General features: G+C 37.4%; 1 protein-coding gene across 2 annotated transcripts in view; it reads right to left on the bottom strand.

Annotated features, from left to right (window-relative positions):
• GYS2 (glycogen synthase 2) overlaps positions 1-16,018 on the bottom strand; it is a 56,265-nt gene that overhangs the window by 10,154 nt on the left and 30,093 nt on the right. For both annotated transcript variants that reach the window (XM_082419749.1, XM_082419750.1), the window contains 6 exons: positions 15,078-15,195; positions 14,775-14,895; positions 11,753-11,859; positions 11,031-11,090; positions 9,812-9,890; positions 8,926-9,039 (listed from right to left, as the gene is read on the bottom strand). In XM_082419749.1, the coding sequence (XP_082275875.1) occupies positions 8,926-9,039; positions 9,812-9,890; positions 11,031-11,090; positions 11,753-11,859; positions 14,775-14,895; positions 15,078-15,195 (599 nt within the window). The remainder of the gene's footprint in view (positions 1-8,925; positions 9,040-9,811; positions 9,891-11,030; positions 11,091-11,752; positions 11,860-14,774; positions 14,896-15,077; positions 15,196-16,018) is intronic.

Below are 16,018 nucleotides of genomic sequence, written 5' to 3'. Positions count from 1 at the left end.
TTATTAGAAATTATTTTTAATAACTTACTTAGCTATGGGGGGAGGCTGACAGATAACATATAACTGGTTTGGTGAGAACTTTCATAAAATGGGGAAATAGGAGAATTATATATATGTTTATGTATAAATTATATATTTTTAAAATTATATTAAAATTTAATTTTATACAAATTATACATATAATTATATATAAATACAGGTATATATGTATATATATATATAATCTGAAAAAATCCCAAATTTACAGAAAAGTTGCAAGTACAATGTGAGGAGAATTAATATTTTTTCAAGAACCATTTGTGTGTAAATTGCTTACTGGATGCCCATCATCCACAAATACTTAAGATGTATTTTCTACAAACAAGAACATTCTCCCTTAAAAAACTAAAAATAGAGTTACTATATGATCATGCAATTCCACTCCTGGGCATATATCTGGAGAAAACTCTAATTTGAAAAGATAATTTGAAAAGTGCCCCAATGTTCATAGCAGCACTATTTACAATAGACAAGACACGGAAGCAACCTAAATGTCCATCAACAGATGAATGGATAAAGAAGATATATATATATATATACATACCATATATATATTAATATATATATGTACATACACACTCACATATAATGGAATATTACTCAGCCATAAAAAAAGAATGAAATAATGCCATTTGTAGCAACATGAATTGACCTAGAGATTATCATATTAAGTGAAGTAAATCAGATAAAGACAAACATGATATCACTTATGTATAGAATCTAAAAAAATGATACAGATGACCTTATTTACAAAATAGAAATAGACTCATAGACATAGAAAGCAAATTTATGGTTACCAAAGGGGATAGTGGTGTGGGGAAGAACGATAAATTAGGAGTTTGGGATTAACATATACACACTACTATATAGAAAACAGATAGAGAACAAGGACCTACTGTATAGCACAGGGAACTAGACTCAATATCTTGTAATAACCTATAATGGAAAAGAATCCAAAAAGAATATATATATATATATATATATATATATATATATATATATATATATATATATAACTGAATCACTTTGTTATACAGATGAAACTGACACAGCACTGTAAATTAACTATACTTCAATTTTAAAAAGAACATTCTCTTACATAACCACACTATAAGCATCAAAATCAGAAAATTAACATTGATACATCACTACCATCTAATCCTTAAATCCCATTCAACTTTCTCCAGTGGTTCAAATACTGTCCTTTAAACCAAAGGACCCAGTTCACAGTCACATGTCACATTTAGTTGTCACTTCTCTCTAGTCTCCTTTAGTTTGGAAGAGTTCAAGGACTTTCTTGGGCTTTCATGACCTTAACACTTTTGAAGACTACAGTCTAGTTATTTTGAAATTTGATCTTCAGTTCGGGCCTGTCCTATGCTTCCTCATGGTTAGAGTAAGTTATGCATCTTTGGTAGATATAGCACAGAGGTGATACTCCGTTCTTCTCACTGCATTTCATCAGGTGGCAAGGGATTTACACTTTATTCATTACTTCTGATGTTTACTTTGATCTCTTGATTAAAGTCATGTCTTTTTGGTTTCTCCACTGTAAAATCTTCCTCTGTTTCTCCTTTGTTTTTAGTAAGTATTTGGGGGGAGTTATTTTGAAACTATATAAATATTCCATTCCTCAATAAACTTATACTTGTATTGGATTCATGGTTCCTTGTTCAATGTATTCTAATTCATTGCTATCTATATTTATTTTGATACTTAAATTGTGCCTGATTTGGCCAGTGGGAGCCCCTTCAAACTGGTTTCTGTAAACTTTTGACAGATCTCCATCATTCTTTGAGCATTTCTTTGATTTTTTGACACAAGAAGAAGTTCTAGGCTCATCTTTTACTTTTCCTGCCACAGCCCTAGAAGTAACAATTTCTTCAGTGAGTCCTGGTTCCTTTTAGTGTAGAATGATATAAAGACCTGGGTGTTAGATGTGCTCTTTGTTATTGGGGTGTCACAGGCCCTCTCAGCAGTCAGAGAGACACAATATACAACACACATGCACATCTATACTTAGTTTCATTATCTTTAATTTAATACTTATTGGGTCAATCCCTGCTATGATCTGAATGTTGTGTTCCCTCCAAAATTCATATACTGAAATCCTAAACCCCCAAAGACGGATGGTATTTGGAGGTGGGGCCTTCAAGAGGTACTTAGGTCATGAGGATGGAGCCCTCATGAATGGGATTAGTGCTCTTATGAAAGAGGCTCCAGGAAATTCCCTGGCCCCTTCAACCATGTGAAGACATAGTGAGAAGCTGCCATCTATGAACCAGGAAGAGGGCCCTCACCAGAGCATGACCAGGCTGGCAACTTGATCTTGGACTTCCCAGCCCCTAGAACTGTGAGAAATAAATGTCTGTTGTTTAGAAGACACCCAGTCTGTGGTATTTTGCTACAGCAGCCTGAACAGACTCAGACAATCCCCCTCCACTTAACTAGTCTCTCCACGGCCTCTCCCTCACTCCACTCTGGCTCTGACACCTGCTGTGAGTGTCTCTCCCCACTGCGTGGACCTTCCCCACCTTGCCTGGGCTCTGACTCCTTCCTATGGACTACCCCAGCATGCCCCCCCGCCCTTCCAGTGTAGATGCCTACCTGTGCTGCCCCACCTAATGGCTTTAGAACTGAACTGTTTGGGAAGGAGAAAGAGAAAGAGGGAGAGGAAAAGGAAGAGGAAAAAGAAACTTTTTTTTTAACAGCAACAAAAAAAGTATTAGACAACAACAGTTGCCTAATACTTTATGTAAGTCACGTTCACGCATATTACCTGATTTAATCTTAGCAACATTGTGTGATGAGGACTGTAGACATTCTCATTGTCCTAATTTTAGAAATAAGGAAGCTAAGACTTTAGAAGCATTGGTTATATCTCAGCAGATCCATAAATAGCAGACATGTTAAACTCAAGAAGGAATAAAATGGTAAAAATGTCCAAAACCAGTACCTACAAATGATGGTTTATTCAATCACAAGAATCACAATTTGGCAAAGCAAAAATGGATAAAATATTTTCCTCCACAAAACATAATTTCAATTCCTATTACATATAAAATATTGCACTAGGAAAAGAGACCAAAGACATAGACAGTTGACTGAGTCTGGGCAACCATCAAGTCAGAAGCCCATTGTACTCTGTTGGTAAATATCAGCAAAGGGGGATTTAAAAGACATTGTGCCTACTTTGGCATTTCCAAACTTAGGAAAATCTGTACTCTCCAAAGCCCATTTTGGAACATGAAAACATCATGGCTCATTCGTTTTGTTCCCAGCCAGAGAGACGACAGCACGACTAAAATAAGAAAACAGCTGCCCTGGGTCCTAGAACAGCCAATGGCAGAAGCTCAGGGCAGAGGAAAGGATATCAGAGGTCAGCCCAAGGTTACAGGGAGGATTAAATGAGATCCTGTATGCAAAGCCCCCCAGCAGAGCACCTGGTTCCCAGCAGTCCCTGGATCAGTGGGGATAAAACAGATAAACAAAAACTTGTCGGACTGTATTTATCCTGGGAGGGAAGTAAGGTCCCAGGAAGTTAGTTTACCTTCACAGCATGGCAGCACAGGGTCCAGACCTGAAATCTGCCGTCTAGACTTTTCTCACTGTACCTTGCCACCAAGGCAGGATGGATGATAAATTCAAGTTTAAAATAATCTGCAATGCTTCCTGAATCAAATGGTCACATTCATATAAAACACTTGTCAATCCAGTCGGAGAGTTAAGAACCACTCTATAGCCATCTATAAATATGCAGATGATCAAATAGGTACTTACATTAGCACAGGCCCTGAATTACTGTCAAGCTTTTCAAGGATGCTATTAATAAAATGAAATACCTAATTCTGAATCGACCAAAGTCTATCTCAGTGCTTTTGAGTGTATATTGTTAGAAAGGGGCTATTCTTTTATTTTTTGTGTGTGTTTGCTTTATGATATTAATCAGTGAATATCTGAAATGCTCATGAGTTTAACTGCATAAACACAATTTGTACAAAAGGGGCTATTCTTTTATTTATTTTGTGTGTGTTTGCTTTATGATATTAATCAGTGAATATCTGAAAATGTTCCTGAGTTTAACTGCATAAACACAATTTGTATGAAAGGGGCTATTCTTTTATTTCTTGTGTGTGTGTTTGCTTTATGATATTAATCAGTGAATATCCGAAAATGCTCATGAGTTTAACTGCATAAACACAATTTGTATGAGACCAACTTTCTTCTCCATTCACTCTACATAAGTCATGGACTTTTTTATATTTCTGTGCCTTTTCATCTACTTCTTTGGCCTGGTGAGCCCGCCCCTCTGTTATTTGCTGATGAACTTGTGCTCATCTATCAAGATGCAGCTAACGTATCATCTCTTTTATAAAACATTTTATCAAATCCTGCAGGTACAGATCAATTCTCTGTCTTCTACGCTAATCAAACTCCATTCACACTTCTAAAAATATATGGAGTATGATGTGCCAGGGACTGGCCTAGTACTAATTAAAAAAAGCTAACATTTATTATGCATTTACTCTGTGCCAAAGACTGTGTTAAACATGGTACCTATGGTTTATTTAATCCTCCCAACAATTCTATGAGTGTGGCTATATGATCACCGCTTTACAAATGAGAAGGCTGAGGTACAGGTAGATTAAGTAAACTTACATGTTGAATAAGTGTCCGAGATTTAAAGCCAGGCAGTGTGAGTACAGTCGTGAAGGACTTCACATACCTTTAGAGATGTGTGTGGCAGCCCTGAACTTGCCACTCAGATTTCCTTCAAGAGATCCTGGCCTGGGGATCTTGACTGACGGCCCTAAGTGCCTCACCTGTGCATCTATCACAGTGGCTACTCCTAGCCTGTAAGACCAGCAGGGATGGGTACTAGCGCCAACCCATTTCTGCCCACTGGGTGATTCCTGTAATGGGCAACTTTTGCTTGGGGAATCCTCATCCCTATTAATGGAAATCCCTATTAAAACCATTGCATTGAATTGTTCATAGACTAAGGCACCCATCTGCCTGCCAACCTGAAACTTCTGGTAGGTGGAAAGGACACATGAAGATGAAACACGAAGAAAAGATTGTTCAATAAAGGAAAATGTATGTAAGAACACTAAGATACTTAAAGTAAGTCAACAGTAAGCCAAAACACACACACACCCAAATAAGAATCTTTAGTATTAAGAAAGGAAGCACTGTAGCGACTTCCCTGGCGGTCCAGTGGTTAAGACTTCACCTTCCAATGCAGGCGGTGCAGGTTCAATCCCTGGTCAGGGGGAGCTACGATCCCACATGCCTCACGGCCAACAAACCAAAACATAAAAAACAGAAGCAACATTGTAACAAATTCAATAAAGACTTTAAAAATGACCCACAGCAAAAAAAAAAATCTTAAAAAAAAAGAAAGGAAGTACTGTATAATAATTCTGAAATTGTGTTAGCTGTAGTTTGAGTGTACTGTTGAAAACTGTTTTTGTTTGTTTTTGTGGGTGCATAAGCACGCACGTGTGGGGTGTATGTGTGTGTGTGTTTCCTTCCATTAACTGACAAGCCATATTGGGTGGTTTTGGACCATTGCTTTTCCCCTTTATGAGTCACTATATATAGTGTGGTTATATATGTGTATATATGTGTACATATATATATATATATGTGTACATTTTTTGTGTAGTTTTTGTGTAGTTGCTAATTTTTATGAATTCTAGTGTTTGTTAATCAGTTGACTTTTCTTTCTGCAAAAAAAAAAAAAAGATAATAAGGCTGAGACTTTTTAAAAACTAGGCTGCCATCTAAGGCTCTTCCTAGCTCATCCTTCCTTTTTGCTCTCTCTTCCTTGTGTCTGGCTGCACCTCCCTGCCCGCTCTTGCTTCCAACCTCTTTACCCTTCACAGGCATTTCTGCCAATAAGTGTTTTCATATCTACTCCTGTCTCGGTGTCTGCTTCTCAGAGGAAAAAAACTTAGAAAATAGGTGAGACATGATCACTGCCTCAAAGAACCCACAGTCTCTGGCGAAATGGACACATAAATTAAAATATATAGAATTCAATGTGATAATTCCTAAAGTTGCAGAAGATAGAAAGTGTCTTGAGAATACAGGTAAGGCAATGATTGTTCTGTCTGGAGTAGACAAATGTATATTGAGGAAAAGTGACAAATGTATATTGAGGAAAAGTGTAAGGAAGAGAGGACTTTTAGGTTGGATCCCAAAAGAATTGTTAAAATAACAGAGATAAGGTTATTTCAGAAGGAGAAAATAATATCAGCAAGTATACAAAGGTATGAAAGTGTTTAATATGTTTAGGAAATAAGTTACTCATCCATTCCTGGGAAATTGCCTCACTGTTATCACACTTTTTTAAACATCAATCTGTATTTATTGTACATTATAAGTGCCAGGCACAGACAGATCGACAGAGGAAGGTTCACAAATTTAGATATGGATGTGACATGAAAGGTTCTGAGAAAAACAGAAATTGACAGGGAAATAAGAGGCTTTCTTGCTCCCACTATTTTCTTTCCAAGAGACAAAAAATTGAGAAGGACCAGTCTGGGGTAAACTACGTGAGAATGAAGCCAAGTAAGTGTTGACACACTCTGTGGATCCAATCCTGCTGAAAAACATAAAGGGTGGTGCATCCTTGGCAGATACAGCCCTGCATTTCCAGGGGAAAATGTGCAGCCTGACTATTATAGGTGCACTAGGTGTTGAAAATTTGGAAATTCACAAACACAAATGAGAAACAAAAATCACCCATAATTCTATGGCACAGGGCAGTATATACAATATGTGGGTAGGTGGGTGTGTAGAATATGTTTGAAATAAAGGGTTAACACAATATGGAACATTTTACAAACAGCTTGTATCACTTAATGCTGTATTACGAGCTCTTCCTACTATTATGAAAATTTCTCCTGCCTTGATTTCTGAGATATTTTTCCCTTTCTTTCTTTTCCTGAACTTTCATTTTTTAATCCCCTCTTAACTCTTTTTTAAAAAATTTATTTATTTTTTATTTTATTTATTTTTGGCTGCATTGGGTCTTCGTTGCTGCACGCGGACTTTCTCTAGTTGCAGCGAGAGGGAGCTACTCTTCGTTGCGGTGCACAGGCTTCTCCTTGTGGTAGCTTCTCTTGTTGTGGAGCACGGGCCCTAGGGGCACGGGCTTCAGTAGTTGTGGCACGCGGGCTCAGTAGTTGTGGCTCGCGGGCTCTAGAGAGCAGGCTCAGTAGTTGTGGCTTAGTTGCCCCGCAGCATGTGGGATCGAACTCGTGTCCCCTGCATTGGCAGGTGGATTCTTAACCACTGCGCTACCAGGGAAGTCCCCCCTCTTAACTCTTGAGGTTTCCTTGGCTCAACACTTTCCTTCATTCATTCCACCTGGTCTTCCAGCATGGCAGGGTCGTCATTCCTTGGTCTCCACTACTGCCCACACGCCAATAGCTCCCCTCACAACTGTCCTTATAAACCCCAGACCCATGATTTCCAAGTACGTATTAAGCATCTCAACTTGAATATCTCACACGTAACTCAATCTATCAAAAACTGAACTCCATTCGTGACATGACCCTCAAACCAACTTCTTTTGAAGCCTTTCCTTAGTTTTTAGAAAGTACGGGTTACATACTGAAGCCTTGCCTTCTCCCTCTTTCTCACTCTCAGCGTCCACTGGTCACTGAAGTATGGTCCGTTCTGCAGGCAACCATTTCTCCCATTATTCCATTCTCTCCAGCACTTCTGATGAGGCCTCTGGAAGAGGCCCTCAGCATCCCTCACCTGTACTGTTGCAGTTGGTCCTTAATTTGTCTCCATTATATCCACTCATACCTACATTAACGAGTGAGTGCAGGATGAGAAATACATTTAAGAATAGACTATATTTTCCCAAGAAACTTTGCAGAGAAGAGTAGAAAAACATTTAGAATCATCAAGAGGCGACAGGCTTAAGGCAAAGTTTGTTTTTTCATGTGGGAAAATTTAAGAAATATTTGTAGACAGCAAGGGAAGGAGCTAGTAAGCCTACAATATGAAGAAGGGTAAACAGGGCACATTTCCTAAGAATGTGGGAGGAAATAAGATCCCAGAAAAACCCTTAGAATCTGAAGGAAAAGAAGTAAGAATGGGTCAAAATCTATATTCGAGGCCAGTATGAAGGGACTCATAAGATCTGCTAAAGGTGAAAGAAAGAAGGGACGGTGAGACCTTTCCCTTCGAAAAGATTGGTAAAAGCTTGTGACAACTTGATCTTGAATGCCGGTGAATGGAATTGAGTAAGGATAAGCAGTTATCTGTTGACACGTTCACCCTTGTCTCCCATGCCTAGCACCATGCCTAGAACATGACATGCCCTCAGTAAACATCACAGAGATTAAGCTCCACGGTGGCAGAAACCAAGTCTTATTCATGTACCTAACCCTGTCCCTTGTCATCATAGAAACCCAAGAGTCAAAAGAATGAATTGGTCAGTAGAAAATTACATAAAACCATCATTAGCCACATTCTCTGAAACTGGAAGCTCCTCATACTCTGCTTTTAAGTTGAACTTTATCAAGAAGAAACAAAGACAGTTCATGTTAATCTCAGAGATTCATTAATTAAAGCAATTCTTAGACTATGTGTTTCATTAAAAATGAGGCCATTTCCTGATGCTTACTGACAGTATTGTACAATGAAAATGAAAGCTAAATTACAACTCAAAGCCATAAATAGGCTTCAATTTTTAAGAATGATACCAAAATAGTCATTCTTTAATTGCTCAAGACAGGAAACAAAATATTATTTACAATATTTCTGATAGAAGTTACAACGAAAAAGGGATGCTTCTAATAAATTCTCAAAAAATCTATTCTGTATGATTTTGAAGTGCCCCACGTAAGCAATTAGTTGTACCTTGACTCTGTCTGTGCGGCTGTTGAAAAGCCCGATCCTTCTAATGGTGCTGAGGATGGGATCGGTGGAGTCATCAATCATGTTGTGAGTCGTCACCGGGGGCAAAGATCGCCGCTGAAGGAACAGAGAGAAGAAAATGTCAGTTTGTGAAAAGAATTAACAAGTGTGACTAATTTCAACAATACGTCATTGGCGACATGATATCCAACCTTTATGCCTTCTGGTCTGAGATGCCACTAAGGTCTTTCATGCCACTAAGAGGAGGATAACAGGGTAAAGAACTTCCTTCCCATACTGTGAACATACGGTACTTGTGTTTTTCACCTGCAGCCACTCTATGAAAAGCCTAGACTTCTTGAGCGCTCCTGGGACTTATTTGGAGTAAGTGTCCTGGAAGCTTGACTCCCGATGAGCTACTCTGCCGGTTCCCACTAGGGGGCAGTCCTCTGATGCCTCGCTGTTATTGACAAGATTCCCGTACAAGCCTAACACACTTATCTTTCCTTTTTTATAATAATTCCACTCGACTGAGAAACATTCACCTTTTCTCTATAGTGACTCCGAATTCTATGCTTTTTGAAAACTTTGGGAGGTATTTTTGGTGTCATTGCAATATACATCGTTTTTCAATTGGACATATTGGTTCCAAATGAATTTTTAAAATAGATACAAAAACAAGTTCCATGAGATTTTTTTAAAGGAGTCCTGAAAATACACTGAAGAAAGAGAACTTACAAAGGCGTCATTTAGGTAAATACCTAAGAATGACTTTTCTAGCTCTCAGGTTTAAAAATTTCCCAAATCAGCCCACTCCAATGCATTAAGATATGGATCTAAATGAACTTTAACAACTATGGGAAGTGATGGGCACTTTTTCCTTTATTACCTGAGTTGAAAAGATGGCTCTTTTCATAACTGTCAGATCGTCTCGATCCAAAATATTGTTCATGTCAGGAATTTCTCCTCTGTGGGGAAAACAGTTTTAATAATAAAAATAAAAACAGCTGGCACTAATTGAGTGCTTCCTATGTGTTAGACACCGTTTCAAGCAATTTAAAAATAAATGTAAAGCAAACAAAGGTTCCTGATGAAGCTCACAAATTCCTAAAGTTTGAGGAAGTTTGGTAAAAGAACACCTTTGCTGGCATAAAAGAAAATTGAAATTAATTTTTAAAGCGTTCATGTTGATGATCAGGAGGACATTCTCATTGTATTTTGCCCACCCCTAAGTACTGTGTTCTACAGTGGCCATAACTTGTCCACCTATAAGTTGATATTTTTACCGGTAACAAGAAATGATGCCACCATGCATCAGGAGACAACACAGCTTTCTCTTCATATTGTAACAAAATCCATATATTTTGTACATATTATTATTTTATAATACATTTTAATTTGATTTTTTATTTAGATTTTATTTTACTTATACATTTTATATATTTTATTTATTATTTATTTAAATACTATATATTACTTATTAAGTAAATGTGTTAGTTAACATTAATTAATATGTTAATTAATAAATATATGTTAATCTAATATATAAGTAAATATATACTTAATATACATGAAGTCAATATATATTTTGACTTAAAATCTCATGAAGGACTTCCCTGGTGGCTCTGTGTTTAAGAATCCGCCTGCAAATGCAGGGGACATGGGTTCGAGCCCTGGTCTGGGAAGATCCCACATGCCACGGAGCAACTAAGCCCGCGCACCACAACAAAGAGTAGCCCCCGCTCTCTGCAACTAGAGAAAGGCCTGGCTCAGCAACGAAGACCCAATGCAGCCAAATATAAATAAATAAATTATTTTAAAAAACCTCATGAAATCTCTCTCAGCTTCAGACTGACATATTAACCCTTAATCAGATTTCCATTGAACTAGAACCTATCTGTATATATAAATATGTTCTCATTTGTGCAAACTGTTTACAAATATTTGTCAGATGAAGGATTAAACAAAATCTGCTCACATGATGTAAAACATCTTCAAAGTCTACTAATTCCTTTATAGTTGGAACAAAATAAATACAATGTCTAAATGGTTAAGTCTGAATAGTGAAGCCCTAAACGTTTGAAGTGTTCAGTGTTCCAAGCATCTACCTTAATAATGCATCATACAGTTTCTTTCCAAACTTTTCCTTCACAGAATGTGCAGTGTCCCTGTATGAGCAGAAAGATTCACAGCTTAAACAATGTCACCATTTTAATTCTTTCTTTGCCATGACAGTGCTGTTGTTCTGTCAGTGCAGGCTTTGAAATTACAGGTCTCTTCTGTATCACCTCTTCTGTTCTTTTCCTATTTGCCAGTTTAGCCTGAGTTAAAACCTCCAGAGCTGAGGCAGCTGAACACCCTGACCAGTGCAGAGAATGTAACATTTTTTTGCTTGATGATAATCAGGAGAGGGTGGGGGGAAGGGAAGGGGAGTGGATGGAGGTATCGATGTAATATCGGGAATACGCTGATAATTGTTGAATCTGGGCTGTGGGCAGGTAGGGGAGCATTATACTAATCTCATTACTTTGGCATATGTTTTAACATTTCCATAATAAAATTTTGTTTTAAATTAAACCCATCTTTAAAAATAGCTATAGAGGCCTTATCCTTCCATGTTGGCTCACTCCAATGTTTCTACATTAACACAGTTTTATAGGCATGACATAATCTAACATTTAGTAGCCCAATGAGAAGAGAACCAAGTAGTATGTGTGCTATAATAATCTTAATGAAAAAAAACAGGTTAAGGAAATAGATCAGAAATCATGCACTTAAAAAAATCCCTTTAGGTCTATCGCTTGAGAACATGTACAAGATGTGAGGTTACCATAGCTGTTTTCGCACTGCCTGGCCTTTCAGGGTTTCCACGTTGAAATTATTTGTCTTGGCAGGCATAATGAAAAACACCACCACGGTGACGTCACTTTTATGCATCTAATGAAGGATTAGAAAACACAACAGAGTCAACTATCAAAGATAAAATAAACCATGTGACAGATGGACCTTAAACTGTGAAAAAGAGTGCTTTGAATATCTTGAGATAAAAAGAATACTTATTCATGATTGACAAAAAAATTACACCCACTGTCTTGAGGCTTTTTCAGAAATTTTAATTTAAATATGGCATTCAATCAAGATTTGTCAATTAACAATTTAAAAATCCACACATAGAATATTTTCATGACATCGATCATCTAAAATATAGAGCAATTGTTATTGATATCACTGTGCTTTTCTGTGGTTAAAAAAATAACATAAATGTGAGCTAATATTCTTTAAAATTGCAGGTTGGAAAGTTAATGAGGATTTCGTTTGGGTTTATTCTATTTCTTATAGCTAATTTACATGGATTTGCACAAATAGATTATTTACATTTTTCTGTTAAATGTCTTGATTCTCATGATGTTGCGTTTTGGTTTTTTTAGCCCTAAAGTAAGGGAACGAGCATGTGCCCAGAACTTTTGGTGTGGCAGGCACTTTGCTGGGTGCTTTAAACGCATAACTTAACCCAAGCCTGGTAGTAACTGCACAATCGCTATCACTCTCCTCATTAATTTCAAAAGAGAGGCACAAGAGTTTCAAAATTTTGTCTGAGCTCCTATCAGAGGTTATTGGCGAAACTGGGAGTCAACCGGTGTTTTTTTGACTCTACAATCTGCTTACTTTTCCTATTCCAATAAATACCATTGACCTGGAATTTCTCAGAAGGAAATGACATGCCAAACAGCTGTGGGAATGAAAGCATAAACTTAGAACTGTGAACAGATGAATGCTTTTGTATTCTGAAATGACTTACTCCTGAATGTGGGACACTTTACCATCTAATCTGTGGTCTCTGCCCTCTAGGACCTGAAATTCTATTTGAACATTTATAGGAGCCATAGAATAGGAAACTCACCCCACAAGTAGCCAATGTGCCATTAAAGAATAAATGTACTATATGGAAAGAGAATGCCTTCTTTTAATTTCTCCAAAGACTGTAATTGTCTTTGATGTCTAGAAAAATAGAAACTGGCTTTTACTTGACATCTAAGAATAAAGTGAATAATTAATAAAAGTATGGATAAATTGATTAATAATGTCTCTAAACACAATACATATTTGATATAGTTGTGAGTCCATCTGTAAAGCTTGTTGAATAGATACGTATCAGGAAATACTGTGAAATAAGGTTATTGTAGTTTATTCTTGAATAATCTTTCTGACCTTCAACCCTATTTTACAGGCTTGGGTTTTTATTAATGTGGTTTTAGTAAATCTTTTAGCATACTTGGTACAATGTCTGCTCTAAGGCAAGGCTAAATCTATGTCTAAGAAATAAAAACTGAACTGGAGAGCAGTACGGAGCTCAGGAAAGTTTAGACTGTCTCAGTATCTCAATAAGATTGGACTTCTACACTAGTCTCCCCTATTTTCCTGTTACTTATTCTATATTTTTATGTGATGGGATTCGAATATAAGCCAATAACTTTCATCAGTAGCTATGACATGGCACTTCTATTTGCACAAGTTTTATTGCTGGATTAGTTTGGAACCTATAAAGCCCCACCCTCCTGAGCAAAAAATGATTCCACCTTGTTGGGATGGGAATCTCCTTTCCCTCCTTCATGTTTCTTTGCGGTGGGACCTCTCCTAGTTTCACAGTTCAAGACTTTCAATCTCAAGGAAGAGGCATGGCAAGTGAGTTGGGATAGGAATAGATTTTGTGAGTGTCTTCCCCGTTCTACAGAGGAAAACTGCTTGGCTGTCAGACGTGTTGCACATGTTCTTCTGAAGACGTGCTCTGGTTGGGGAGGATGGCAATGGCCAGAGCTGCCTGTGATTGGATGTCTAATACCAAGAAGTTTAATACCAAGGTCCAATATTAGGAAGCCTATTGATGCCATACACCCAAGCCATATCTTCCATTATAGTTTTTATTGGTTTTAAAAAAGGTGAGGTTTTCGGGCTTCCCTGGTGGCGAAGTGGTTGAGAATCTGCCTGCTAATGCAGGGGACACGGGTTCGAGCCCTGGTCTGGGAAGATCCCACATGCCGCGGAGCAACTAGGCCCGTGAGCCACAACTACTGAGCCTGCACGTCTGGAGCCTGTGCCCCGCAACGGGAGGGGCCGCGATAGCGAAAGGCCCGCGCACCGCGATGAAGAGTGGCCCCCACTTGCCGCAACTAGAGAAAGCCCTCACACGAAAAAACTAAGAGACCCAACACAGTCATAAATAAATAAAAAATAAATAAATAAATAAATAAATAAATAAATAAAAAAGGTGAGGTTTTATACTCTTTGTTCTCTGTTTGCTTGATTTCTCTATATTTATCTTTCAATTGTTTACAAATTCTTTGGGGACAGGTAAGAAAAGGGATGCTATATGGTTGTCTTAAAAATAGCACATATATAACCTATAATGGAAGAGAATGTAAAAAAAAGAATATATATATTTATATATGTGTATAACTGAATCACTTTGCTGTATACCTGAAACATTGTAAATCAACTATATTTCAATAAAAATTGAAAAAGTTAAAATTAACATAAAAATATTCTTTTAGAAGCATTTCCAATAAAATGTTGCTCCTATGATTCTTGAAAAAAAAATAGCACATATGTGATAAGCTTGTGGCTCTCTTTAAAAAATACCTGACATCATAGACAAATACACAAGCGAACAGTGTGGCAATCCTAATATGTTAATTGAAAGACCAAAGTCACTTTTAGAATAAGGCTGTCATTTTAAGTCTTCAAAATCGTATATTCTTTTGAAATCTATTTAAGAAGCCAGAAGTTTCTTTACTTCCCACAGAAGAAAGTCCTCCTATAAAAAAATACTGTATGGCATTCTAGATCATTCTTACCCTCAGCAGGAAATTTAGCCTGGATAAGGATTCTAGGAAGATGTCAGCTCCTTTGTTTGAAAACTCATACCTCCCAGCAATGAAGAGGAACAACGTTTTTTCAAGATCAAAGTCCAGATGACTAAAACAAAACAAAACAGGTTCCAATGAAATAAAGCAACAGCAACAAAATGTACACGTGAGTTCTGTTAAAGTACAAAGGGGACTAGGAAAGATAAACATTTACTTTAGTAACCCTGTTTTCTCTATACCCCAGATCCCTAACATCACACGCTAATTTTTTTTCAGTGAAGGAAAGCATACCCGTAGAAATGACCTCGAACAAAATCTTGGATCCTGGCCTTGTACATGGCATGGAGATTTTGAAACTCATGTACTGCTGAAAATTTCTTAACATTCAAGCCATTTGGAGTAATTACATCTGGAAAAGCAAAGTAAAATCATCACGAAAAAGCTCTTTTGAGAGAGGGTAGCATTGTAAAAAAACAAAACAAAACAGTATTTTTAAATCTATCTAGTTAGGTGTCTATTAACATTTCTAGTCTCTGACTATCATAGAATTGAAAATTCATAAAAGTTTATAATAAATTGCTGACATAGAAAATCAAGACTATCTGACTGAAATAACATTGAGTGATGGGTATTATGAAATACACGAATAGCAAAAATAGCCATTGTTAGAGTTTTCATTTATTGATCACTTGCTGTGCACCAGGCACTGCTCTAAACACCTTGCAAGTAACTCATTTAATCCCTGCAACAGCCAATAAAGCCGGGGTGTCTATCTGCATTTTCAGAGGCAGAAACTGAGGCACAGAGTTGTCAATAGAATCTGTTCCAGAGCACAAGTGTCAGGAGGACCAGCAGTGTCCATGCGGTCTGCTTCCACCTGTTGTAGCTTTAACTGTGCTGTGCACTAAACTACCTCTTGTCATTTTATTTTGGTTAAATGTGTGGGAAGTGTTCTGTCCATGCGGAACATTGGAAAAGTAGCCCTTTAGGTCTAATACGTAGCTGAGTCTTTCTACCTAGAAGATTTTGTTGCTTGGGCAGGGAGACATTTTTGGTTTTCCAGAATATTGGTCTGTGATAAGAAAGAGAGGCACTGCTCAGAGTATATGGTGGAAATCACCTACTGAGTTGAATTCATGGGTTATTGTATATAGTAGCAGTAAAAACAAAAGGAATAAAAAAATTAGCACATGGCAATGAAGATTTTTGCAGTGGAGATTTGAGCTAGAAGT

The sequence above is a fragment of the Balaenoptera physalus genome (genome assembly GCF_965194825.1).
Source record: "Balaenoptera physalus genome assembly, chromosome: 13".
In the NCBI taxonomy this organism is placed as follows: Eukaryota; Metazoa; Chordata; class Mammalia; order Artiodactyla; family Balaenopteridae; genus Balaenoptera; species Balaenoptera physalus.
This window is presented reverse-complemented; position numbering and strand designations above follow the sequence as displayed.